This window comes from Gasterosteus aculeatus, chromosome 2, assembly GCF_964276395.1.
Source record: "Gasterosteus aculeatus chromosome 2, fGasAcu3.hap1.1, whole genome shotgun sequence".
Lineage (NCBI taxonomy): Eukaryota > Metazoa > Chordata > Actinopteri > Perciformes > Gasterosteidae > Gasterosteus > Gasterosteus aculeatus.
The window spans coordinates 5624497-5651270 of record NC_135689.1 but is presented as its reverse complement, the minus strand read 5'-3'; the positions used below and the strand labels follow the sequence as shown (position 1 = coordinate 5651270).

General features: G+C 45.3%; 4 protein-coding genes across 24 annotated transcripts in view; 2 read left to right on the top strand and 2 right to left on the bottom strand.

The window, feature by feature from the left end:
• Nucleotides 1–1642: 1642 nt before the first annotated feature.
• tnfrsf9a (tumor necrosis factor receptor superfamily, member 9a) lies at nt 1643–4837 on the top strand. The gene is made up of 7 exons (XM_040193715.2): nt 1643–2018; nt 2150–2263; nt 2347–2484; nt 2577–2649; nt 2775–2875; nt 2954–3163; nt 3262–4837. Exons 1-7 carry the CDS (start codon nt 1883–1885, stop codon nt 3375–3377), a joined length of 888 nt encoding a protein of 295 aa, XP_040049649.2. The 5' UTR covers nt 1643–1882; the 3' UTR covers nt 3378–4837.
• ccdc187 (coiled-coil domain containing 187) lies at nt 4820–17501 on the bottom strand. Of its 9 annotated transcripts, none has more exons than XM_040193711.2 (13): nt 16754–17501; nt 16421–16564; nt 12326–12388; nt 11905–12043; nt 11701–11791; nt 9172–9250; nt 7400–8701; nt 6848–6969; nt 6693–6761; nt 6484–6609; nt 6263–6357; nt 6073–6167; nt 4820–5971 (listed from the first exon to the last, which is right to left on the bottom strand). In XM_040193711.2, exons 2-13 carry the CDS (start codon nt 16467–16469, stop codon nt 5826–5828), a joined length of 2376 nt encoding a protein of 791 aa, XP_040049645.2. In that variant the 5' UTR covers nt 16470–16564; nt 16754–17501; the 3' UTR covers nt 4820–5825. The 9 variants fall into 9 exon arrangements, with proteins under 9 accessions (XP_040049645.2, XP_040049644.2, XP_040049646.2 ...); XM_040193710.2 differs by having other exon boundaries at nt 16838–17231; XM_040193712.2 differs by having other exon boundaries at nt 16680–16769.
• A 906-nt stretch (nt 17502–18407) lies between these two features.
• LOC120828964 (urotensin-2) lies at nt 18408–20994 on the top strand. Its single transcript, XM_040192668.2, has 4 exons — nt 18408–19819; nt 20094–20219; nt 20450–20490; nt 20584–20994. Exons 1-4 carry the CDS (start codon nt 19714–19716, stop codon nt 20695–20697), a joined length of 387 nt encoding a protein of 128 aa, XP_040048602.1. The 5' UTR covers nt 18408–19713; the 3' UTR covers nt 20698–20994.
• Nucleotides 20995–21079: 85 nt separating this feature from the next.
• The window catches only part of camta1a (calmodulin binding transcription activator 1a), a 245774-nt gene continuing 240079 nt past the window's right edge, over nt 21080–26774 (bottom strand). For 6 of the 13 annotated variants that reach the window (XM_078087768.1, XM_078087776.1, XM_078087789.1 and 3 more), the window contains one exon: nt 25342–26121. In XM_078087768.1, the coding sequence (XP_077943894.1) occupies nt 26089–26121 (33 nt within the window). In that variant the 3' untranslated portion in view covers nt 25342–26088. Of the gene's footprint in view, nt 26122–26774 lie in introns of all 13 variants that reach the window. The other 7 variants (XM_078087794.1, XM_078087799.1, XM_078087817.1 and 4 more) reach the window with 2 other exon arrangements.

Here is a 26774-nt window from a genome sequence, read left to right as displayed (position 1 = left end):
CATCAGCATCAAGCGCATGACGAGTTGTGTAATTTGGAAGCGTCTAAGAGGGATGATTGTCAAATGACTTGAGGGGACGGACGCGATCTCATCATTAATCAGCAAGTTTCTTGTTCTCCAGAAGATGAAGTGCTTACTGGGAGGGAAAGCGAGGTCACTTTGTGAAAGATATAAGCACTTTGAACGCAATGAACTGCTCTTGGAATGCACACTCTGTTAATCATAAAACGATGGCGCCTCATGGAATGAAGCTTCTGGGGGAGGAAAAGAGACCCCCCACAAATCAGGAATCAGGAAACATTTATTACCAAAATATGCCAAACATACAAGGAATTTGTCTTAGCGAGACAAAGAGGCGAGGTCAAGGTTTGCTAAACTAAGCATCGCTTTCACTTTGAGTGCAGGTACGATATCTATCGCACTTCTGCCCATCCTGGGGAAGGAAACCCTCTTCTGGTTTCCTTTTCTTTTCTTCTCCCTGTTAAAAGGGGATTTTGGGGAATCAGGGGAAATACGGATCGCAGAATCCCAGGAAAGAGGATGTTGCATGTGTCCAGATTGTCCTTCAGGGGGTAATTTTATACAAAATTAATTTAATTTCATCAATAGATTATGGGAGAAGGGCGGCACGGTGGCGTGGTGGTTAGCACTGTCGCCTCACAGCAAGAAGGTCCTGGGTTCGATTCCGCCCAGTGGCCTTTCTGTGTGGAGTCTGCATGTTCTCCCCGTGTCTGCGTGGGTTCTCTCCGGGTTCTCCGGCTTCCTCCCACAGTCCAAAGACATGCTCTGGGGATCAGGTTGATTGGTGACTTTAAATTGCCCGTAGATGTGTGAATGTGAGTGTGAATGGGTGTGTGTCTCTGTGTTGCCCTGCGATTGGCTGGCGACCAATCCAGGGTGTACCCTGTCTATCGCCCGAAGTTGGCTGGGATGGACTCCGGCCCCCCCGCGACCCTGTGTGTAGGATAAGCGGTTTGACAATGGATGGATGGATGGATTATGGGAGACATTCTGTATTTCCTCACTGTCGCCTCACAGCAAGAAGGTCCTGGGTTCGATTCCGCCCAGTGGCCTTTCTGTGTGGAGTCTGCATGTTCTCCCCGGCTTCCTCCCAAAGACATGCTCTGGGGGCTTACTGGGGATCAGGTTATTTGGGGACTCTAAATTGCCCGTAGATGTGTGAATGGGAGTGTGAATGAAATATAAGAATTTCATAAAAAATGTGATAAGGTTTTTAAAGGTTTCAGAGAAAATGTGTAGTGTGTAGTATGAAATAACAATTCACGAATAATGCCGTACTATAGCATGCCTTTAGTTTTCATAAATAATTAAGCAATTACAATATAACCTACATTTTAATAAATAATGTTATACTATAGTGTACCTTAATGGTCATAAATATGTGTTGGTAAAGTACACCACAAAAGAATCGTTTCATAAGATGCCCTAAAAATTGTTATGTAAAATGTTACAAAAGTAGTATTACAGCATTACAAGTCATTGTAGGTCATTTTGTGATGACCTACAATGATTTTAAAACAAGCCACAACAAAAGGCTGGGCAACAAAATAGCTCTGTCATTCGTGAGTCACTAACAAACTAGACACGCCCCCCGGAGTATAAATCAACCTGCTCAGCTTGCTGAGTTGATTATGAGATGGAAAGCTCTCACAGCACAGCACAGGGAGATCTCTTCTTCTCTCTTTCATCTTCCCACCCTGCAACGTTAAAGCGGACTGGCTTTTGGTTAAGAAGAATGCTCACGTCTTACAGAATTAAGCTACAGACTTAGAGAGAAGAAAACAAAAACAAACAAATTTGTTCCCGGGGATACTTGTTGGACCTGGATCACCTTTCCCGAGGAAGCTTTGTTGGCGTCAGCATGGCTGCAGTCTTCTGGACGATGGGTCTCTCTCTGCTCCTGCAGGGCTGTTTGTGGAGCGTTGGACAGACGGACACAGGCTGCATCCGGTGGACAGCAAGCGGGACCGACGTCTGCTGTCAGGCCTGCCATCCTGGTGAGTGACACATTACACATTATAGGTTTTAGTGTCTGGCGTGTTTTGTGTTTCTCAAACCTTTCAATATTTGTAAGCGCGTTCTACGTGGATGTCCAGTTATCCGTTATTAGAATTCACCCTCTTCGTAGGAAACCGCCTTGTGAAAGATTGTGGTCCACGGCCAAAAGAACTTTGTACCCCATGTGAACGCGGCGCATTTGTGGAGAAACCCAACATGTGTACCACGTGCACACGGTGCTTGGGTAAGTTGTCATATCTTGAAACCCATCTCAGGAGCAATCCCTCCAGTGGTGACGTTCTTTGACAACCCTCTTTGCACGTGCAGGTGCTCTTGTCGAAGTGGAAAAGTGCACGACCACTACCGACACAAAGTGTGGCTGCAAAGAGGGGCTCACCTGTGGGGACGACCGCTGCTCCTTCTGCGTGGATAAATGTGACAAAGGTCAGGAACCCACAGAGAAACGTAAGTATGACCTCATGACTTTAGTGCGCACACACACACACATTTACAGGTTATGTTTTTGGGGCAAACCAACTGAACGACTGTCTGCACAGGTTCTTGCAGACCATGTCCAGATGGAACCTTCAATGACCAAGTTCACCAGATGTGCAAACCGTGGAGTACTAAGTGAGATATTAGCCGCTCTAATATATATATATATATACACATATAATATATATATACACACACATACACAAGTACCGTTGCCATGTTTCATTGGTGTGCTGACTGACGGATTTGTCTCCTCGAAGGTGTCCCAATCCAGCGGAACACATCGTTGCCGGGGGAAACGCCCTCACCGACATCACGTGTGGCGTTTCACTCAGGCCGGCGAAAAGTCCAAAGCGACCTGGTAGGGCGTCATCCTGCGGCGCTTTAACTCGCGCGTCTATCCAAAGAGAAGCATTGACGTCTTGCTGTTTTCTGTCAGATCCCACAGAAGAAGCATGGCCTTTCGTCCTATCTATGGTCACCAGTCTGCTGCTGACGTCTTTCGGCACCGTCGTCATCATCACGATCATCATCATCAGCAGACGCAGAAGCAGAATTATGGCCAAGAAAGCCTTACAGAAAATGGAGGAGGAAGAAGAAGAAAAAGGAAAGGCCATCCCACGGACACTGATAATCGATAGTCCTACAGGTAATTACCAACACACTGTCGGATTGTGATCACACCGTTTGTCAAAAAGCCCAAACGCAGTGAAAAGGTATCTGATCCGTCGTCTTTCTCCTCTTCAGATGATCCCAGGACATTGATAGCGATTGAGTGCAGCTTCCACGAGGCCGAGCAAGAGCAGGGCAGCAGCTCCGAGTCGCTGGCGTCCGACGACTCTGCCGAGCGGCTCATCGCGTGATGGGCAGAGTACCACACCAGAGTTCCCGGGGTTTTTACGTGGCATTCTCAGAAAAGTTAAACATCCCTCCAGAGCTGAAAGGAATACGCAGACAGGTCGGCACGAACTGCTTGCTCTGCGGTTACAAGGATGTAATTATAGTGATCTTTTGACGATAGCAAAAGGGGATTTTATCTGGAGGAAGACAAATGACAAGGACTTTCTATTGTATTCTTCTTGTGAAGTTTAACAGTAAATGGGGATGTGTTTTCATTTTCCTCTTTCGGTTAAGCTTGTTGCATGAGATAGAGACCTGTGGCGTCCTTTGTTTCCTTGTGCCAGCTGCCTTTTCGAACAAAGTAGTTGCATACTGCAGGTGACGGTGGAAGCATAACCAGACAGGTTTAGTCACGCCAGATGTGTAACCCACACTCGCCCCCAGATAAAAGTAATCACACCAGTGACTAACGGAGCTACCTTCCTCTTACTGCTCATGCTCGTACATGTGAAACCGTAGTTTCAGTACAGGGAGACAATAATATACATCCTGAATACTGATCATTATCATGTAGTTTAGTTTTTGTTTATTACCAATATTTAATGTATAGATATGTGCCAATAGAAGACAAGATAACAGCCTTATTACAGCCTACTGAACATCACCAGGAAGTATGAGGAACTTCCTAATACAGTGTGAAAAAGTCCGGGGGAGTTTTGACAAGTTTTACAATATGTCATGGGGAACTCTGCAGTAAATAATTCAAGGTAAATACACACACGCAAGCAGGGACGTGCCCTTTGAACGCAACACCGGATCCCCAATGAGACTGTGGAATGTTCATTACGATAAAACGTCAAACAAGATTAGTTACGAGCAGCTTATAGATCAGTAGAAAATCCCACGGTGCGTCACATTGGGAGTCCTTGATGTTGGTTTGTTTTTCAAGATTAGTCAAACTAAGGGTGCAGATAAAATAAGCCTTAACCGTGGGACATATGTCATACACGGTGGTCTATTATTGGAGGCGCGGAGCAGCTCACATCAAGGGTCATGTGGAAACCCCCCCCCCCCCGTCACCCCAGAAGGCTCCGTGCTCCGAAATGCTTCAGCTTATCTTCTAACACGACAGAGTGGGCAGCTCGATCTGACGTGAATGGAACGTCTCTCCTCAAACACGTCTTTTGTAAACTGCAGCGGGCGTACTCCTTGATTCTGAATGGAACATTTGACAGATGTTGGCCCAACGCTGTAGTAGTGTATCAGTATCTGAGAGTCATAGTGAGACCACAAAAGGTTCACAGTTACCACACTCTACGTCATTCAGTAATTTATCCACTGTAGCACTTTACATTACTGTTATCGGATTAACTTCTTCCGTTTGTTTCTTGTTAAGAAAAATGTTTTACAACACTTGTTTTTTACATTGTACTTTTCTAATAAAAAAAAAAAAACACCAATAAAATTTAAATTTTAAATTTTATTTGTTGCCCTTTCATGCTGAACAATTGCATTCATAGTGGTCCACCTGAGCAGTGGCACATTTAATTTGTATAATAAAAAAAACAATGTAGTGTATATGGCAATGTAGTAATTACAGATGGGAGTAATATGAATAAACAAATAATCCATTATTGTGTTAGAATACATATTCAATGTATAAATGAATAATATTAACAGACATAAGTACATAACTCACGTTGTAATGTCAACATTTATCAGATCTGCACGGACTAGTTTGAGCATAAAAGGTCCACTTTTAGAGTTTAAGAGTGGCGGTTTCATCACACGACCACAAGACGCAGTTTTAACCCCTAATAAGTGGATCTTTGACCTTCGATTAGTTTGAGATACACTGTCCGCAGAAGACATGGTAACATCTGGAATCTAAATATCACTAAACAACATAACGTGATTGTTATAATTTGCTTTTCAAAAAGTTAAATTGATTGTCGTTGTACGGTTGCAAACATGGACAAGGCCGCGCCACACTTCCACAACACAAATTTGGCAGAGACTAAGAAAGAGGATGTCTTAAAGTAGCTTGTCCTTAAAAGCACGGGGTTATCGACTTGACTGTTTTTTTGTTATTTCGGCGGCTCTTTGGTGGCTATTATTAGCTGTGAGGAATGACTACAGCGCTACTAAGCTCATCCAAAAACACGTGGTTACAGATGAGGGAGGGATGCAAAAAAATAAAGTACAAATATTGAAAAATATATTTTGTATGATTAACACTGAATAATTCTAACAAGACTTTCTACATTTCCCTTTGAAAGCTGGACAAGGCACGAGTCCAAAGTGTCGTTATTTGCATATTTTGTAAAATGTCACTCTCTCAAATCTTTCTCTGATCCACTGGTCTAAAGTGCTGGTTGGGTGGCTGGTAGATACCTTCAACCTTAAACAGTAAAAAACAAACAAACTTAAATACATATATATAAATATGCACTCTAACAGCATGTGTGAAATTATTGATGCTTGCAATTGTCCTTCTTTTTAGATTTAACTCGCCCGGATTTGTCCGTTTTCCGTTTTGTGGGGGGAATGAAAGTCGCCTCCTCGAGTAAGTCGTTCAAGCCAGTTTGAGGCATTGGGAGTGACTGACAGGTTGGACCTATATTGGAGGAAATAGATTGTGAGTGTCCACTCATTGGGATGCAGGTCTCCTTTAAATTGATTTTTTTTTTTTAAACCATCATCTGCCGTTTACGGTACCTTCTGCCCCCCCCCCGAAGCCCTCTGTGCTCGGCCTCTCGCCTTGGAAGGTCGGGTCCAGCTCCTCCGCAATGTTTCGGAACTGCTGGGATTCTCTGTAAATGCAGCATGTAAAGCAGATGATCAACAGCTGGTCACGGACATTCATTGGTTTCATGTGTATTCACAGGAGGGGGGAGAGGGGGCTTACGGTATCGTGGCGAAGGGGCTGGGCGGCTGGTTCTCTGGGGAGCCGTCCTCAGTGGGGGAAGGAAGGCCTTCTGAATCGAGTCTCTCTCGATGGACCTGCAGGGAGTAAATAACGAGATAATGAACATACTATTGTTAACAGATTGTGCAGCGGGACACAGTTACTGAGCGATAGAAATGCTGTGTTAGCATAGCGAGACACTTCATCTACAACCCATTTACCGGTCTGTCCCGTGCAGCTCGACCGCTAATCATCCCTCTGTGCTCGCGCCACGACTCCGGCCCCTCGAGCTCCCGAGATCTTCGCTTGGACTTCATTTCCTGCTTCTGCATAAAGTGAGCAATTTCCTGGTCCAAAAGACACAGTAGATTATTCCACAGCGGCCTATTAGGGATGAGATCATTGGGTGCCGTTGGTAGATCAATTGTACCTCATCCTGCGCCACTTGTGCCACTCTGAAGTCTCCCTCTGGGTAAACACATGGAGAGGTCCGAGAGTTCTGTGAAAACAAAACGGCAAAAGAACAAAATAAATAATGAGAATACATTCCTTTGTCCTTTTGTGACCCCTAAATCCTCCATCTACCCTTCTCAGCAGCCGTTCCTCTTCCTCCTGCAGCTTGTGAGCCAGTTCTTCATCCTGCAGCACCTGACGCAGCTCCCGCAGGTCCAGGCTGGCCCCGCCCGCCTCCGCCTGCACCGGCGCTCCTAAAGGTCAAAGTACGACATGCATCAATCTGAAGACATCACTCAAACAAGTAGTGAAGACACAGGACGATTACTGATGAATCATAGGTCACTGAAGAAAGGAAAGACAGGGAACGATGGCGTTTGAGTCATAAGAGATGAGAGGAAGCACGTTAGGGCACGTCAGTAAGTTTTGAAAGGAACTTCGTGGCGCGGATTCCCTCACTACACGAGAACAGAAGGAAGAGGAGGATGAAGATGATCGCACACAGGGGAGATTGTTTCAGGACTACTGGAATTACACAGAGAAGAAGATGTCCCACTTCGCCAAGAGACCCCAAGTCACCAACAAAGCCCCCATTTGTCCAGATTAGACGGCGATTGAGGGAAGATGGGAGGAGCAGACGCACAGAGAGGCAGGAGGCGGAGCTTCGGGAGCTCGGCGCGTTACCTGCTGCCGCGCGCCTCCACCGACCCCCGCTTGACGCCCGGCTGCTGCCGAGGCTCCGGGTGCGCTGTGGGGCTCTTGGAAGGGGCCGCTCTCCTCCCCTCCCCGCCTCCCGCCCTTCCTCCTCCGAGCTTAACCTTTCTTCTACGGCCTCGGGCCGAAACCTGCGCCGTTGGCTCGTTGTCCTCTCGACCCTGCAGTGGTTTGCATTCCTCTCGCTCCCGCCACCTTCGGTGCGCCTGTGGTCTTTCCACCGTCTGCTGCCCCCCCGCTCTCCCCGCGCAGGATGATTGGAGTCTCTTCCACTAATCTCATTAAGATTTCTGTCTTTGCTCTGCCAGTCTCTGTGATCTCTCCCACTGCTCTCTGGGTATCGCTTCCCCTCCCTGATATCTCCATGGAAACTGTGCCTGGTGGCGGCAGCTCTCCGGAACGCTCCCTGATGTGGTCGGGAGTCGCTGCAGGAGACCTCGCTCCCGTGGAGCACCAGGCTGTCTCTGCCTGCAGGCCTTATTTGAAGCGGCGCCCCCTTGCAGCCAAACCTCACAGGCACGCCCCTCTCCCTGAGGACCTGGCCCAGCATCTCCCAGACGTGCAGCGCGTCTCCCTGCGGCCTGGGAGAGCGCCTGGTGTCGTCCTGAAATCGGACATGTTTGTCTGGGTTTTCCGTGCAGCTCCAGGTCCTCGCCAAGTCTCCGTTGCTGGGTTTCCTCCGGTCGTGTAGCCTGACAGATTTACTGCGACTGGATCGCCTTTCTCTGACCTCAACCGACCTGCAGTCTCTAGCCTGCTCCCTGCCACTGTGGAGACCCCGGTTCTCCTCGCTCTGGGCATCCAAATTCCTACGGTTCCTCCTTTCTAGATCCCCACTTTCATTATAGTTCTCAGTCCTTTCGCCTCTCTCCTCCTCTGTGTAGCTGCGGCGAGAGTAAAGACTCCTGTAGTTCCTCTCTGGCGGCTGATATAAAGATGCCCGCCGTCGAGGAGGCGCCGTGTCGAGTCTCTCAATCAGTCTCTCAGAGAAAACGGTGTCCGAGTCCTCTGAATCCTCACTCAAACGCTCCCTCAATTCACTCGTGTTTTCCCTAATGGAGTCGGTGTGTCCTTGATTCGACCATGGAGTTGTGTTTTTCTGAGCGTCTACCCCCCTGGGGGAGTAAGCCGGAGGCCTGGTGAAGTCTGAATGGCTGTGAGAAGTGGAGTACTGCCACCTGGTGGTGGTAGACGAGTACTGCGCCCCCCCGTGGTGAAGGCCAGTGAGTGTGTGCTGGCGTGGGGACGGTGGTGCAGGGTCGATAGTGCGGCCTTCAGTAATGCCAAACATGCAAACACAAAAGCAAGATGGGTGAGTCTGTTAGCATGTACTACGGCATAACTGCAGTTAATCATGTTACGCAAATGCTTTGCATACGATGAAAGGGCATCGTAAAGACAGACACTCACAACTAAAACATAACATAAAGGGACACATGTTCCATGCATGAACGGATCAGAGCACATGGAGGGAAGAATAAACTGTAGGGCGATAGCAATGTAGAGGATGTTTTGCTCATGCAGTTACAATGTGGAGAATGACTTATAATAATCAGCAGTAGCAATAAGCTACTAGTTTCCACGTTTGCCGTTCTTAAAATCTCAGCAAATACACACATTTAGTTCAAAACAGCCCATTTTAAAACAAGAGATCTTTAACATTATTTGTCAGTGTATTTGGATTGTTGAGTAACGTCGCTGACTGTAGAAAACATTGAAATGAAAGAAATGACAAACCGTACCTTCATTAAGGCCGTCCCACCCTCTGCTTATTCTTGTGATTCTCTCCTTCTCCTCTTCCTGCATTTGTTTAGCTATTTCCTGTGAAGACACAGATCGCTTCTATGAAATATAAGTAACCTATTTTAGAACACTTTGCGCTAAATGAAGGTTACAGAGAAATGCAGGTAAAATAAGAAAATAAACATAAATATCAAATTGATTTCTTGACCAGAAGTTGACAAATCAGTTATCGCAAGTGATGAAATGGTCGGGACAAAAACAGCCTCTGGACTGAGAGCAGTCGGATCAGACGTTGGCGTGCGACCGGTTGGTTTCTCTCAGACTTCGACCAGCAGGAGGCAGAACAACACAGATCATCACCCGACTCCACACTCAGACGGGTTCAGTCTGAAGGAAACTTTTGCTTTATCTCACATCTGCTAACCTGCTTTTGGAAATCTACAAAAACATCTCCAAGAAAAACACCTCTTACACTGTATTCAGTAGAAGACCATTTTCAATCAAACCGGTTTGACCCAAGATCACTTTTTCTTCCGAGAGGTTCTCAGTTCCCTTTGATTGGATCTGTATATTATTAGCTTTCAAGCAGCAACGTGAATGTAACGCGTTGGTACTACTGCGTTGGTACCGCAACTCGGCGTAAACACCGCGTCACGGGGGAACGGCTGCGCTTACTAGAGCTGTTCTACTTGAAACCCCCCCCCCCACCAACCTGTCTCCGTACCACTTTGCTTGGAAAGTCCAGAACCAATAACATTCTCCACTAATGGGCCAATTCTTGCGGAGAGTTCTGTGGAATCGCTCTCTGTAGGCTGCCTTTGCCACTTAGATCACAACTAAAAGCCAACGCAGCTCCATTTGTTTTGCAGTCGGTGTGTGTGTGTGCGCGGCAGCCACTGTGCCACCGTCAGCAGACAATTAGCAGCTTGCCGTGGCGCGTCAGGCGCGGCCCGCCACGGGGATCTGGCATTTTAAAAATGCACAGCCGGATGCCTTCTGCTCCTTAATTAAAGGCAAAATCTACAGGGAGGCAAATATTTAATCAACACCTCTGATCAGTCAGTCATTAAGGAAGGTAAGCAAACAGTTCATCATCTGCTCCCGACAGCAACACAAAACGAGTACATCCTTAGACGCCTCACGCCGGCTCCAAGCGCTGCAGTAACGATGAATAGAGCCCACAGTCGCTCTGACTTCACCTCCACCAAACAAGGAGCTCTTAGAAGCCTTTCCACAGCAGCCTCCTCTAGAAAGGAAAATGCAGAGTAAAAGGAAAATATTATGCTGAGCAGCCTTGTGACGCCGACTCCTCCACTCCACCAGCTGGGGAGCTTCATGGCACAGTTGGCTTTTTCTCTTCTACGGCTCAACTCCGTTGTTTTTATTAGTAGGCAGTTGAATGTTCCTCTCTGTAGAAAACATCGGATGCACAGAGGTTTTTAGACGCCGGGCTCCTGAGAGGCGACCCATTCGGTTTCCCCAGCGTGTTCCGCTTCAGAGAAGAATGTTTTTGTATCTGAAACATTTTAGGAGAGAGCCGCTGCTTTAACACAAATCACCACTAGAGGAAACGGGAATACAGCTGTGAACCAGTGAAGCCTTATCGAGAAATCCATGTTATATTATATGCTTTCATTCAGCCACACACACACACATTCTGTATCAAGGGCTTGATGCTCCACGTCTGGGATCAACCACCATATAAATAGCTTGAGCATCATCCAGATGTGACCGGTTAAACAGCTGACTTGGCTCACACAGCCGTCTTACATCAGAGGGCCAGAGCAGCACTTTGCTGCAACCGCCGTTCATTATGGATTCAGTTGCCCCTGAGAGAGAGCAAAGTAAACGGTACGGTACTCCCCGACCTGCTGGTAACTGGGAGGTAATTAAGTGATATACAAGTACGTCCCAGGTGGTACTCAAGTCTATGAGTCCCAGTGCTGAATGAACAAGTACTGATCATGCTGGTGCGGTTTTAAGTCGGCCAACTGCCCTTAGATGCAGTTTGAGATACATACTCATTAATGGACCTTTATATTCCTCTTTTTGCGCCAACTTACTAAGTTGAACTATCCATTAACACGATCCATTGTGGCCTAAGCTCAGTAGCCGCGTTAGATATTTTTGAGGGACACTTTGAACAAACTTCTGGCCGCCGGCATTAATTGTAACAGAAGTGACAAATGATCAACTATTAACAACCAACTTTCAGGCAAATGTCACGGAAAGTCCAAAAAAACAAAGTTCGAAAAACGTTTAGAAAAAAATAATATGTCCAAAGATGCTAAAAGAAAAGTCAAAATGTATTTTGTCCAAAATATTATGGGGGAAAAAAAAGACAAAAGATGTCATAGTTCAATAAATTACAAAAAATATCAGCTGGTTAAAATATTAGCATACTCAGGGCGCTCCAACGCCTGTCACGACTGACCTATTTGTCCATATAAAGGAGAGTTGAGTCTGGCTAAATGTTAATGGGAGGAATGCAAAGCGAGTGAAATCGGTTGACCTCGGTTTGAACTCACCTTATCCTCCTGCTCCCTCCTCCGGGCCTCCTCGGCACAACGCTGGATCTCCTCCTGAACTACACGGGCGTATTCAAAGTCCTCCATCTCTCTGCAGACAGGGAAGGAAAAGACTTCACGCTTGTGACATACGTGATGAAACTACCAAGCCACCCAGCAACAATGCACATCTAACATGAGGGCAACACGCAGGAAGTCACCCACAGTCGCCTGGAGGACTGTCTGTGGAGGGTGCTCTGCTGGGCCTGCTCCTCTTCCTCCTCGTCTTGCAGCCTTTTGGCAACACGGATGTCGTTCTGCACCAGCTGGTTCTTGTGGATGTTGGTCGTGTAGTATTGCTCAACTATAAAAGGGCGAGAAAAAAGAAGAAAAAGGCAGAAGTCAGGACAGACTCAATGTGTGCGATAAAAAAAAAACGACGTGCAACAAATAGTAATCCTTTGTTGTGTGTGAATAAATTACAATAGATGCTGCTAAATAAAATGGTCGGGTGCTTTTCAGTAGGAGGGTAACTACAGATGAAGTCACCAAAGCGGAGAGGTAGTGATTGCCTAAGACTAGAGAGCAGCCCACAGTACAAACGACTACACACTCGTGTGGTGTGCAGCTGCCACGTTGTACTTACTCTCCTGTTCCTGCAGGTTGTGTGCCAGCGCTCCATCCTCCAGCACAGCGAAGCACTGGCGCACTGCAACAACACAGGGAAGCTTCAGCGTCAGACAAAAGGTGACAAATGCAGATTTCTGCTCCCGATGCAGATACCTGAACCGACACCGACAACCAATCAGATACAAGTGCGTCAAAAACTATTTTAAACAAGTTTTCTATAAAATAAATAAAATAAAAAGACTATAACCTTTGTAGTGCATTTAGAGATGCTCTTGGTGCAGCAACCTCCTTTAAATTCCATGTCCATAAAAATAAACCAGTGTTATAAACTGACAGCCTCTATTCTCCGAATGCTTAGTCACCAAAACTACACATTCTAATAGACTCACTCGATCCAACATCTGGTTTAAAGTCTTCCAACGTGACTGCAGTGGGGATACGAGTGTTAAAGAAGGAAGCTGTTCTCTCAGCTTGAGGATCACTGAAACAACAGAACCACCACAAGCATCTTGTTTGCTCCATCCAGAAACACGGTTGAGCCCTTGGACGGCTTGAAATGATATTATAGTGTATTCTGGTTCAGCACTTTGCCTAAAAAAGGAAAGAAATATATAGAGAAGTGCGGTGTGTCTTTTATTGTTTATTTGACAGTCAAAAGCTGGAGGAGTTTACCGGTCTGGCCTGAACAAACCATTAAATATATAAAAAGCCCTCGTGAAGCCATCATAACGGGGTGAGTGACCACAGCTTTTACTGTCCTCCCAAAGCTCCCTGGAGTAAAGACTGCAGAGGAACAGCTCTGCATCCTAACAGCAGTAATGTGACCAGACTGGCGCTTTGTGTCTCACAGTTTTGGTGTGTATGCATCTTTAAATTACGTCGCCAATATTTTAAGGAAGCAGGTCCCTGTTTTCCATTCAACAACGTGCGGAGACGCAAAGTTTATGGTACGAAAGCATCGTTGTGAATCCAGAGGCTTTAGCAAAGAGTCTGCAAACCGTCTGCTTCTCCACATTGAACCTTCCCTTTCCCATGATCCCACGGTGTCACCACCTGCTGCTGGGTAAAGTCCTAACATATCGGTTTCAAGTCATTAATGCCAGCTTACGCATTGTCCCCTTTTGTCACAGCGTTGACAAAGCTACTCGAGGGGGGGGGGTCAACATTCCGGAGGAGTTATTAGTTTGCGTTTTGACCAGAGTTCTTCTGAATACTCAGATGAAAAGGCGGTGAAGGTCGCTTTGCTCTCTACAGTTTAACAGAGCATCTGTGTACTGTTGATGTCGTCTACTGCCGGACGTCCTGAATCACCCTCCTGTCTCTGTGTGCGTGTGCGTGTGCGTGTGTGAGTCGACGCCCCGAGGCTGTTAAAAGCCTGTCCAACGAAACCCCAAAGTAGCAGCTGTTTTCTCCACTTCCTCCATATTTCACTCGGTCCGGGAAAAAAACAACAACAACAACAACACACTTTGCGGTGTGTCAAAGAGCGTCTGTTCAAACGGTGCGGCCCAACGACAGACCGGCGTGGAAGATGTTTCGCTCGCTGCAGAGGGAGCGAAAGTACAAAAGATGTACAAATAAGAAGAAGAGCGACTGAACAGACGACTCCGGAAGTTTACTTACTTGCTGAAGATAAAAACGCATTATGTCGTGGACCACGAGAACAAATGGACAAATTTCTACTGCTACTACTTGTGTTCACCATCTCTCTTTAAGGACAGCTCTTCAGGTTAATTTAATCTAGACACATCCATCCCCGTTGACCCACCATGTCGGACTCCTCTACGGGTTAAGAGTCCTCTTTAATGCTGCACCTTAGCTGAACTACAAGAGAACACTAGAACAAGCACTTACAGATCAGCTTCTGAGTTGATATAACAAGTCAAACTGAGGACAATAGAAAGAAAACACTTCTGAAAACAGTCTGCTGGTCAAATCCTATAAAAGGAAAACAATGTCCTTGCTGAGAACAACACTGGGATGGGGGAGGTGGGGGGGGGGGGTTAGTCTACAGGGGCCCCAACAGTCAAAGTTCATAGAACCCCCCCAGAGAGCGGAGCCCTCTCCAGGGTCTGTTTACACCACATAATACTACACTGTGTTAACCCGCACCAAGACTGACACACCTGTCGTGGAGCTTAAGAGACTATCCGCTGAAAAGACCTCCGAGCTGCCTTCATCCATCCCGTCTGTCAATACGGAATAACGACCAACCGAACACTTGGTTTCAATCCCAAAGGATAAACAGACGCTTCAAGACAGGAGCTTACTCTTAAATCTCACTCAGAAAGCAGTGAAAGAAGCAGGTAAAATGATAAATATCTTGTTTGGTGTGTGTGTGTGTGCAGACGTGGCTGAGGGCGTGTCTGCATTGCGGGTCAACTTGTTTTTCCTCTAAGCCGCAGTCACACCGCCGTGCTGTGGGAGGGACAAGGAGACGCTGTTACTACCACGGATAAACGAGTCCAGGGACTTGTGCAGTGGGAGTTCAAAATTCAACTCCTCCTATATAAGCTTCTTAATAAGGGCACCGAAGAGGACCCTGCCGGGCCGCGTCGGGGTGGTACATCCGCAGGAATCGCCTGTGGCATTTGAAGACCAGAGGCTAAAGAACGCCTAAGGCGACGCGCTGCCTTACCCGGTACATCCGCAAAGGACGCGGCCAGACAAAAGTGTGGCGAAGGGGCCGGCGTTATGGGCAGGAAACCACGACCTGCGTGACCTCGAGCCTAAACAGTCCAAACAAGGGGTTTATTTTCCAACGCCTGTCGGCCCCTTTCAAATATACCACGTTACTATACCTTCATCTCTTCGGCTACTCGGTTAGCAGCACTTCCAAGTGGCCCGATAAACAAAGAAAGCGGGCCTTAAGGAGAAACTGACGCGGGTTCTATTTCCAGACAGAATCCTCCACCCGCCTCGCTCGCTTCATCTCCTGTGGTGCTCGCACAACATTTCACCAATCGCGGTCGGTGCATCCAACCACTCTTTGTGCTGATGAGTGATAAACTACGCGATCTGAGGGAAACTGATGGAGAACAAAGAGATGTGAGGGGTGGGGGTGAAGGGAGTCTGGGTCAGTCGGTGCGAGTGGAAATGGGAGCGTGGAGGGTGGGGGTGGAATTCCTCCAAGAGCTGCATTCCCTCTGCACATCGGGCTATATCTGGAGACGCCAGCGGAGGGGCAAAACAGGAACTGATAAGAGGGAGGAGTGTGTATGGGGGGGGGAGGCAGTGAAAACTAAGAGTTGACTTGGCTGAGCCTGCCGGATCGGGTGGAAAGTGAAGAACACGATCCCGATGCCGCAGAGAGGAAGAACAGCGGCGCAGTTTGGAAAAGCCGGCACCGGCGAAAAGCGCCGACGGGCTGAGAAAAGTACACGAAGCAGCCGTCTGATTTACGTGCCGCTTTTGTCTCGGCGTGCAGTTTTATCGCAGGCGCGACCGGCTTTGTGTGCACATCGGCCCCTTGCTCGATCAAGCATGAAAACGCAGAGCCGCACAGTGCGCCCTTTGTGCAATGGTAACAAGAGTGGAGTGTTGAATTATCTGATAAGTAAAAAAACTAAACACACGCAGTCCTCTTTCCAGCCCGTTCATCAGCGTGGACGTGTCCACGTGTCCAGGCCGCACCTTTGACTGTTTTCAGACTCACACGCAGACAAATAAGGTGTATGACAGCGACAAATGGCGTTTCTGCAAACACCGGACCACGACGGGATCCACCTCAGGAGATACCGAAGGCGGACTTCTTAAAGAAGATGGACAAGTGATGCCACAGAAATCCGGCTGACACACACAAGGCGAGAAAAGAAGCCATGGACAGTTATTTGTGGGATAGAGTATATATATAAGTTGTCAAATGTCTGATGGTCTCCAAAGCATCCAGCAGACATGAAGACAAGCATGTCTTGCGTATAAACTGTGCTGAAGACTCACAGAATCACACACTTTGTCCCCTACTGGCTCCAGACCAGTTGCCCTGACCTCTGGTCGGCCTTAGGGGGGGCTAAACAAAAATAAATACCTTTCCCCAGGACAGACAGGCCGGGAACCATCGTGCAACGTTTCTATACAGTAGAAGCCTGATGGGAGTAAGTTAGGATTTTACCTTCTTGGACACGTGGAAGGTTGGACTGGTCTATTTCCACCTCGGCCATCGTGGTCCCCGTCTTGTCACAGCCTCATGCTGACACAGAAGACCCGGACACCAGGACGGGAATCCAACATCAGTGGGGGGGAAAGGCAAAGACACCTACACAGGGAGACATTCGGTTGAAGTTAGTGTCTTAAAGTCAAAACACACGACTGGTTTAGCTCAGTGGTGTTGACGCAAACATAAAAATGTCAGCTATTAGTTAAATACTAACAGCGACCGAGCTAGCAGGAGCAGCGCGGTGACGCGTAGCTCGGCTAACTACAGGTGGAGACATTAGCGGTTTACCTATAAGCACTTTAGCGTCACCTGCGCCACTTTTGTTTGTCGAGCAAAGCGGAAGAATGACGCCGTCCATTTGTTGTCACCTACCTGTCCTCCCGCAGCGAGCCGTGTGTGCGCGCGCAGCCGGTTCAACAAGTAGCCACGAAAACTTTGTCCGCTCCGCCGCACCTTCCGCCTCCGTCCCGGGTCCCGGGTGTCCCTGCCCACCGATACGAAATGTCCCCAAAGGACGAGGGGCCGTTTGCAGCGCCTGTGTGCTGGTGGATGTTTAGGCGAACCCAACGAGAAGTTACCGTCGACTGAATGGAACAAACCCTCCCCACCCTCCGCGCGCGTCAACTCGTGATGGGATGCCAGGGTGGAGAAACCTAACCCACCAGTCCGTCGCTCGCGCTGCTCGATCGCGGCTTCAGTTCGACGGCGTTGCCTTCAGGTGCTGTTTTAAGCTCGGAATTATTTATATCGGTCACGATGTGAAGCCTCGGAAACTACAATAAACTTTATTTGAAGTAAATCAGATAAAGCTTGAAGAGCGGCCCACTGCCAGCAACAGAACAGTGGATATTCATCTTCGTTTAGTGACACCCTACGTGACCTCAGGCCGACAATGTGCCTAGAACTCAAATATTCCAAAAGGTTCCTCGACTACAACTTTAATGTGCGCTGACTAAAATGCAATATCTTGATTAGTCGTTGAAGGCAACTCTCAACCTGCCGATGGTTGTGTCTGTATTTTATTATTTGAATGAACAAATTCTGGATTAGAATGTGCAAATATTATGGTGGAGAGGACTACTTCGCACCGCAGAGTATGCATTTTAGCATAAAAGTGTTGATTTACGTTCTGATAATGTGGCAACGTGGTTGGCAAAAATAATCCCAAAAGACCCATTTCTGAGAAAGATGGGCTCTTTTCAAAAACTGCCTTGTAAATGTCAATAATGAAGATCATTTGGAGGCTGTGCAAGCTATAGGTTTTGTGATGTCTTGTGCACTGAGACTGAAATGAATAAAAAGTGTTTAGGAAGATATTTTCTTTGAGCTAAAATCAAAAGATTAGAATGGAGGCTAATGTGCAGACAATCTATAAATACAATAGTTTATGGAATATAGGTGTATTTGGTTTCCTAGACATGACGTTGCCCTCTGCTGGCTGTACATACGTCAGTCAGAGTCCTGTGGGCCGAATATTGTCAGCAAGTGGTAAAAACCTGTGAGGTCACAAAGCTTGGACTGTTTAATGGGACATGTGAACATAAAATCAGGTATTTTCAGTAATAATGTCTGAATATGAAATCAAAGGTTGACAATTTAAATACTCAATCACATCTGAATGATATCTGGTGTGGAGATGTGGACATTTCGGTGTAATTTGGGTTTTTCATTAAAGGATCCATTTAATTCTGCTGTTACTAAATGTTCAACAGGTACTTTACAAACTTCAGTGGAATATATTTCTCAAACACCATTTTGCAACAATTTTGCATATTAATGTGGCAGCATTTTAAACTGCAAATGGGACGGGAATGTTTGTCATTTTTTACACTGCTTTTGCTACATCAGCATATTTCAGTGCAAATACTTGTTCTCATTCATATTCAACATTTGGAAAGCAGGACTTCATTTGTAATATATCTTTTTTTTAATCGACATTTCTATACCGGGAGAGTTTCCATAGAACTTCTTAACAAATAGAGTTTAGCCTTTAAATTCTATTTAAGGTTAATAGTCACGATGTCAACAAAAACTCCCCATCGTTGATGCAGCTACTCTCGCTTTACCTACTCGGCTCTGTTCACACTAATCCAAATGATATCGTGTGAAGAAATTAGAAAAGTGTCCATTTTGCTTATGACACGGCTGTACCTTGATAAAATTCAACCGTCCTCGTGAAGTTGTAAAAGAGGACCCCATATGTTACAAGATAAACCTCAAGCATTGGGGGAGACTATACGTTTAGTTTAGAGGCCGGAATAAACTGGGATTGGCAGCCGGGCCTTGACTAATACAGAATATAAATGGTAATAGCTTTTTATGAAGCAGCACCTAATGTAGAGCCGGGTCTTCGGGCAATAAAAATCAAATGTCACTGTCGCTCTGTCGACCCTCATTATCATAGAAGACACTGAACATTGACGTCAGACTTCTAATAAATATACAAATCACGGAGGGGCAGAATATGACCCCGTGAGTAGCATTCTCCCTCCGTCCCCACGACAGCAGGGGAAGGTTTTTTGAGTTAGAGCTGGACGTTGTCATAAAGTTGCGTTTTGTTACATAACCAGGAAGTGAATGCACACGTTTAACATCTTACCAAAACAAGTGCTCTAAATAATATGCACGTGTCAATCTGATTCAATGCCCCATAGAACACATTCGTCTCTTAGATTGACTTAGAATGTCAGATGACCTGTAGGCTCCAAGGCTTCCAACATTTGAACATTTCTGCTGAACCAGTCTCTGAAAATGATCACGCCGTTTCATTAGGAATAAACACTGATTTGTACGCAGCTCCACATTGTGGAGATTCACTCTGAGTCAAGAGGATTCAAATTGCCCAACAGTTTAATGAGCCGGTAGCGTGAAAGCGTCGGCCATTTGGCTGCCGCCTTTCTCCACCTGCTCCCCTGCAGGACATCTGAAACACCTGCTTCAATCCCATTTACAAAGACAGTTAAACAGTCAAGTAAGCTGAAGAGCTGGTAAAACACGGCTGTGACCTGGAAGCGACGGCCGCGGCACCGTAACTCACCTGTGACTGCCCATTGATTTACTGCAGTTAGAAGGGATGGGGCTGTGGTTTTGGCCGGAAAGAGTGCATGTTTGCTGCGTGGCATAAGGGTTGGGGGGGGGGGGGGAGTATTTAAGCCAGTTGTGACCGAGCACGTACAAGTCTTCTTTCCACCTGAGGATCACCGTGCGGTTCAGAGCAATCTTCCAGCAGCAGCGGCGTCGGGTTCGTGATGAAGTGTGACCATCTTGTGTCCTGGGCCTTTTTGCTGGTGGCCTCTGGCCCCCTGCTGGCCCACCCCATCACAGAGTCCCAGGAGATGCCCTATCCAGGACCCGGTGAGTGGAAAGTCCTATACACTGTGTAGCTTTTGTTCACGGAACATTTAGCACCGCGATTTGCATTCATAGCAATAAAACGTAACCATTGAAGAGTTTGACTGTGTGACTCTGATTGTTCTGCCAAACTGATTTATCTCCTGTTCCAGAAAATATATTTAATTTAGTTTTCTGTACAAATAATGACAACTTCAGCATAGACTAGCATAATAACCTAAATAAATCTCTAGAAATTGTACATTATGTGAACTTGTGGTCGTCATCTTGTCCTCAGTATCAGCTGAGGACGGAGGACTCAGCGCTCTGGATGATCTGTCTCCCTCCGAGCAAAACTTTCCTTCCCGGGATGCAGCTGGTCTCAGATATTCCACTCTGATATCTGGGGATTATAACAAAGACGGTAAGAAACACGCACACAGCTCGTCTTGTATTAAAGTGCTCATACTCGATGCAGAACCTTTAGTCCAGGGAAAAAATCTTGCAGAAAGAATGTGCTACATATTTTGCACCGACACAAAGAATGATGTGTGACCCGTGTTGTTACCATATTTTATCCATTCATTGGAGGTGCTGATCAAGACCGGGTAGTTTTAGTTGTGATTGAATGATCTTAGGTTTTATTTCTTCCAGGTGTTAGAGCGGGCCTGCTTCCCAGGGGGATGAAAAGAGAGGTGAGTTTTCTACAAATGCTTTCCTTTAAAACACCAAAGAAAAGTAAGCCGGAAGTCAAATGTTTACAGCTGCTATTTCATCCCGCGTTGCAGGTCCTGCTGGAAAGACAAAGCCTCCTAAATCCTTTCAGCCGCCTGTTTGGCATCCGGAAGCAGTTTAGGAAGAGAGCAGGGAATTCTGAGTGTTTCTGGAAGTACTGCGTCTAAAACACACATAAGTACATCCAGACACAATGATAATCACCACGCAGGTATCAGTGTGTCATGTAATCACACATGTCCACTCACATGCATGCTCACTGTCAGTATTAGGTAGTACATAGGTACAATTAGGATCAATATCTGGGGACTTACAGTTGATTTATTGAAATAATTTATGTATATTTATGTGAACACATTTTTTTAAAGTCCTTAGTCGTACGTGTTATGCCCACATGTCTTTTAAAGGTGGGAGTAAAAGGTCGTACAGCGCTGTTTGTTGAACAATAAAAACTGCATCATAAATACTTGTCTTTGTAATTGTCTCAACTTGAAGGTGTCTGTGCAAAACATACTGGGCCAAAAAAATGGAGCAAACGTAGTAGCCAAGTTTTTCTTCATTTTTACCTTTTTTTATTATTTTACAGCAGAAAGAATATAAAGCATTCAGAAAACATCTTCCATATTTTAAGGGCAATTCAAAACGTTTTGCATGGCTTCAGCAGCTGAAATATCTTTTTTTTCCTTTTTTTTTAAACATATCCATCGAGTCAGTGACGCTTGTACATGCACAATTACCGAAATAAAACTTACAAACAAGAGAAGGGAAGAAAAAGGAGGAAAGCAAAACACATTAGGAGAACCAAGAGGAGATGAACCTTTCGAGGTTTGGGGTCGGGAGCGGAGAAAAAGTGGGTCACATAACGAGGAAAGACAGAGAGAAAGACAGCTATAGAGGAGAGGAAAATAGATCTAACACTAGTTCACATGCAAAGTGTCGAGGACCCATAACTTTCTATCAAAGCAGGGCCTGTTTTTTCTTCTTGGTTTGGAATTGATGAAAACGTGCAGTTCGGTAAAGGGTGCCATATAATTGCTGTCCATAAACTACTGAATGCTTGTCTTGCAATACTGGCATTTGCATAAGAGTAAGTCGACTACATGTGTCCAATCGTTTTAAACTTCACTAGGTCTATAGGTCTCCACAAAATAGTTCTTTATTGCTCTGTGTCCACAAGTGGAATATGTTGTAAAACTGTTTCTGTTCTGTTGTCCTGATGTGCCTACCTTTCTCTGGTCTAGGTGCTCGGGGAAAAAGAAAAAGAGGAGGAAAGGCAGATTCCCTGGTCAATCCTTCGAGACAGATAACGTGTATGAAGCTAAACCTGTCATCCCATTCACAAATGGCAGTACAAAACAAGATTTGCAGGGTGCACTTTTCACATAGCTACAATGTTAAATCTTAAATACCCTCTGCATTTTGTCACTTAGATAAATTAAAGGCCTAAAGAACCGGCCTGAGTTACACTGTGATTTGACAGGCTCCTATGACAGAAAGTCAAATCATTTATCTTAATAAGCTATATATATATATCACAGGACTTTACTCCGCGGCCCCACCGGTGTCTGCAATGATCAACGTTACCGGGAGGAAATGGATTATACTTGAAAGAAGCTGTCTGTCTTTACCGGAGGGCACAGCAGGAAGGATTTTTTTTTTTTTTAATTTCAGCTTCTTCTTCTGTGAATCACGTGTCCCACTCTGCTTCTTCCTCCCCGTTTTGGCACCCTGAGTAAAATACAGACGGGGGTGGTGTGGGGGGGTGAACCTGTCCCTCAGCCTGGAGGAGAGCGATGCCGCTCAGAGTACAAATGGAACGGACACCGCGATACGTCTGCATGTGTGCCGCTGTGCTTGTGCGTGTGTCGGTGTGTCACTTGGTTAATACTTGCTATACATACTGTGACAATGGTCTCCACCCATGTACATTTGTCCTATTTGAAGTTGGGAGCACACTGATCAAATCTAAAGGAATAGAAGAAAAATAAAGAAAAGGTCTAAAAAGTTTGTCTAAAAACAATCCCGTCCTCCCGCAGCGACGCCGAGTATCGATCGCCGGCTCATTTGTAAGTTTCCCGTCAGGCCTCTAGTCACTTTCTGAGTTCTGTGACACGTCAAAACCAACGTTCAACAGTGAGTCTTTATAACAAGTCTATCTGACTACAGATTCTAGGAAAATAAGCATGCTTTAGGTGCAGTTTGGTCACCCAGTTAACTATTTTACCCATGCAAGCATAATAAATCCTTCTCCTTTTCACCACGACGTTGCATTGGCTATGCGTTCTACCCACAGACCGGGAGGATTTCAATCGCCAGGCAACAAACCCCAGTAGTGGCGTATCTAAGTGAGATTTCAGCAAGCTGTCCCTTTACGAAAGAGGAAAATAAGGCATACAAAACAAAAATAGAGCCGAGCGCGTAGACAAGCTGGAGTGTGCGGTGGGAATGTTGTGCGTTTGGTGCGTGTGAGGTGACGGCGATGGTGCGTGTCCACGGAGAGGACGCAGCACTGTCTGTTCTCTCACATTCCCTCAACCTCGGTTGTGCGCCGGCCGCATTGTGACACCGGGCTTGCGTGATCAGGACATGAATAGGCACTTTCTACATAAACACTCGGGAAATCAAGTTTACATGTCAGGAAAACAACAAAAAACAAGCGGTCAGTCAAAGTCAATGAATGTGAGATATGACCTGCCGAGGCTGATAATCATTCAACAAACGTGACAATACTTAAATAAACAAAACTCATCTTTTTCAGTGGCAACTTGGCTTAAAAAAAACCAAATGTCATTACTTCGATACAGAATACACTTTGTGGTAGTTGTGGTAGGAATAAATTATGTGACACCAGGCGGCAACCAGGCGCCTCTGAACCAGCAGCTCAGGTTCTCTCTCAGATGGTTCCTACAGCCCAATCAATACTGATATATATAAATACATACACGCTTAATATAGTTTATCCAATGTAGAAGACAGTTATTATGCCTGATTATAATAAATGGCACCCGAGCACTATTTCACACATAGTTACTACAGTCATTTTGGCTCATTGACTCTGCATCGAGGCAAGTGGCAACGTTTAGTGCCGTCTTTCCAGATAGAATCGGTTTAGCACCTTTCAATGTCGGGACAGTTAGTTTTGCAAATCTTGTCAGCTGCTTGACAAAGAAATCCATTCATGTACAGTATGCTACACATGTTGTTCAACTAGATGGAATATAAGGTCTATTTAGACCCTGGCAGCCTAGCCCACTGTGTTTTTTCCCCGTCCTTTAATTAAAACAAATTGAACTAGGACAATCCTGCCACTAGTGCATTGCAGGGATCAGACAAGAATTGATGAATCAATGCTCGCTGCAAGTTAGTGTAAAGTTAAAGACGTGCATCTAATCTTTCTCAGTGAGGGACACAAATTACATCGTGGGCAAGGCTGCCAATTTTTAAGCTCAGGCAAGACACCTCAATAACACATTCCATTTGTAACGACAACACAAGATGAAATGTAAACGCTGCTGTGTTTTCAGTGATGGTCAAATGCTTCGGTTATCAGTGGGAATAGTGGAGACGTGACAGACTTCAATGTGTTCTGCTTACTTACAGCTCCCCCTGCAATGTGTGTACCTTGTTGTTCTAGAGACCCTCGACCACTCGCGTTGTTACGGTCTTCAGTGCTAGTGTGTATTTCACGGTATGATTATCTGTTCTGCAAAAAATGAACTTAATTCTCTTCCTAAGCTAGATAGCATTCACGTACCTCGGCACCATTGGCAACAAATTCTTGGTAGCCCAAAACAAACAGATAACAAAGAAAGTAAACATAACCGTACTTGATTTGTGATAATGCAGACATCTCCTAACTCTAAATACAGTATTTTTTTGTTTTTTTATATTGCAATAATATCATGCTTTAGCAAAATGTTCTTCTTAAGAACAATCAAAATAAAATAAAATACTCTAATAGTGAAATAGTTTTAATTTTACAGAGCATAGCCACTACTAGTTTTGCTGTTTTTTCCCTTTTTGACTCTGTTCATACTTTTCATGCACATAGCTCATTTTTATCCCAGGTATTTACACTATATACAAACAATACAACCATACTTCTTAGGCATTCAAACAAAACTATACAAATATTCTGTTTTTGTCTCGTACCTGTTTTTGACCCATTTTTAATGAATAAAATAATATATTTCTAAAATACAATCCCCTTCGGGTAAATGTTTTTTTCCTACGTACTTTCAGCCTTCTTTATATACAGAAATCGCTCAATTGTCAAAAATATGGATTTGTCAAACCCCTATTTTGGGACACGCTTAGGGACCCCTCAAAGAATCTCTAAGACGTCAAGGCAATGTATGTGATCTTCCCCTCAAGAGCCTTCACAGGCTCCGAAGTTCATTTAAAAACAACAGTAATAAAACTGCATGACCAGAACCATTACAACACAAAATAGGCAAGTTCATATCTCCTGTTCGGTTTCAGAGGATCAATCGACCGATCAACGCAAAATCAATAGAAACGGGACAATAAGGGGATAGCTTCACACCGAGATGACAGAACTCATGGGGGATAAGATGGAAACAAAAAGTAAAATCAGAGGATAGGCTGAAAGACTAGACCGTAAGCACACAAGCAAAGACTCTTCTCGCCAAGAAGTCATGCATTTTTTTCTTGGTAGGATTCAACAACATAGAGCCTGAAGATACAGATCACCAATACATTGGACATGATGGAACAAATACATTGGACAGAATGAAACGAATTCAAGTAATAAAGTGACAATATACACCATAAAGCATAGGTTTCCTTCCTTTTTTTCCTTTTTTAAGAAATGTCAAAACCAAAATATTTTATCCCCCCCATCTGCTTCTGCGTGGTTAAACCCCGGACTACATTCATTCGTAGCTCCACCCGCGCGGGCAGAGTGGTGGGGTAGAGCACAGTGGGACAGCAGGGGTCGTTGAGCTAAATTGAATATCATATCATCTACAGCCGTGGGTAGAAGTGGGCGTGTGGGTCACCAATATATTTGGTTTAAAAAATAAATAAAAAAATCCTTGCTCAAATGAATTGCTCGGTCACTTAAAACACAATTAGAGGCCAGAGTGTTTCTGCGCGGCTCCCCGTCATCTGAGATCTTCTGCCGTGGCCTTCATTTATCTCCTCGCCGTCCAAAAGCCTCTTTATGCTCCAAAAACACAACGCAATCCAGGAAAAAAAAATAAAGTGCAAAGAAAAATGCCATGACGCAAATGTTCTGTACCCCCCCCCCCCACCCGCCCCCCGTCCCTTTTAGTTTATAATCCCGTAGAAGTTGCCACTCTGCAATCAAAATCAAGTCAGTGGAAAGAATAGATATGTGAAAAATGCTGTTGTACATGTAATAGTAGTTGATCCAGTAACACTGCAGTAGTAGTAATAATCGCAGTGCTTGCATTGATGTTCTTCTTTTTTTTTTACTTCCATTTCTCTTTGTAAAATGTCTCGGGTACAAACAAAAAAGAAAGGAGGTGTCAGGAGAGTGATGTCACATCGCCAGGGAGCTCTTCTGAGGGGACTCATGTTCCCTGGCCCTTTTCAACTCTTTCACCCTGGAACACAGAGAGAGAAAAGCGTCTTATCAAGCACGAGCCAAACGGTTTCACACTGTTCAGCCACGTCGCGTCAGCTCAGACCACCAGGAGCTACTCCTGGCTGTGAAAAGAAAGGCTGGTCAATGTGCAATCAAACAATCCGGAATGAGCAACGGAAAATAGTAACTATTGGGACAACTACGGAATCATTACCATGTTCGCCCGTTACAATTGGGATTAAATGCACGTTTGTGGCGATAAATACAAGATTCATGCATTTTATTTTCCCGACACAATATACTGATGATATCATATTTACACAGATTACATGTATTATTCTAGTTAATACTACTCCTTTAAAAGTGACACATATGGCACTCTGAAACAAAGCATGTGACTGTTTCCCAACAGCATGACGTGCGTACTTCTGTGATTATTGAAACAAAGACTATAATATAACAAGTATTGTCCTTATAGAGTCTAACTCTAGATAGTTAATGGTGAAATGTATGAACCATTAAACTAAATTACTAAAGTATTTCCAAACATATCAGTCGAGGCAAAAATGGAAGATTATCTGTTTGTGGTTAAAGAGCAATTCATATTTCAAAACTTTATAAAATACATTGTGTGGCAGCTCACAAAACGAGAGACACGCGTCTCATATGAGC

Coding starts and splice junctions, on each gene's coding strand:
- LOC120828964 (XM_040192668.2), top strand. CDS start 19,714: ATGAAGTGTGACCATCTTGTGTCCTGGGCCTTTTTGCTGGTGGCCTCT. Junction 19,820..20,093: donor GATGCCCTATCCAGGACCCG/GTGAGTGGAAAG, acceptor TCTTGTCCTCAG/TATCAGCTGAGGACGGAGGA. Junction 20,220..20,449: donor TGGGGATTATAACAAAGACG/GTAAGAAACACG, acceptor TATTTCTTCCAG/GTGTTAGAGCGGGCCTGCTT.
- ccdc187 (XM_040193709.2), bottom strand. CDS start 14,493: ATGGATGAAGGCAGCTCGGAGGTCTTTTCAGCGGATAGTCTCTTAAGC. Junction 12,389..14,435: donor TCTCTTAAGCTCCACGACAG/GTGTGTCAGTCT, acceptor GTGTTGTTGCAG/TGCGCCAGTGCTTCGCTGTG. Junction 12,044..12,325: donor CAACCTGCAGGAACAGGAGA/GTAAGTACAACG, acceptor GCCCTTTTATAG/TTGAGCAATACTACACGACC.
- tnfrsf9a (XM_040193715.2), top strand. CDS start 1,883: ATGGCTGCAGTCTTCTGGACGATGGGTCTCTCTCTGCTCCTGCAGGGC. Junction 2,485..2,576: donor TCAGGAACCCACAGAGAAAC/GTAAGTATGACC, acceptor CTGTCTGCACAG/GTTCTTGCAGACCATGTCCA. Junction 3,164..3,261: donor GATAATCGATAGTCCTACAG/GTAATTACCAAC, acceptor TCTCCTCTTCAG/ATGATCCCAGGACATTGATA.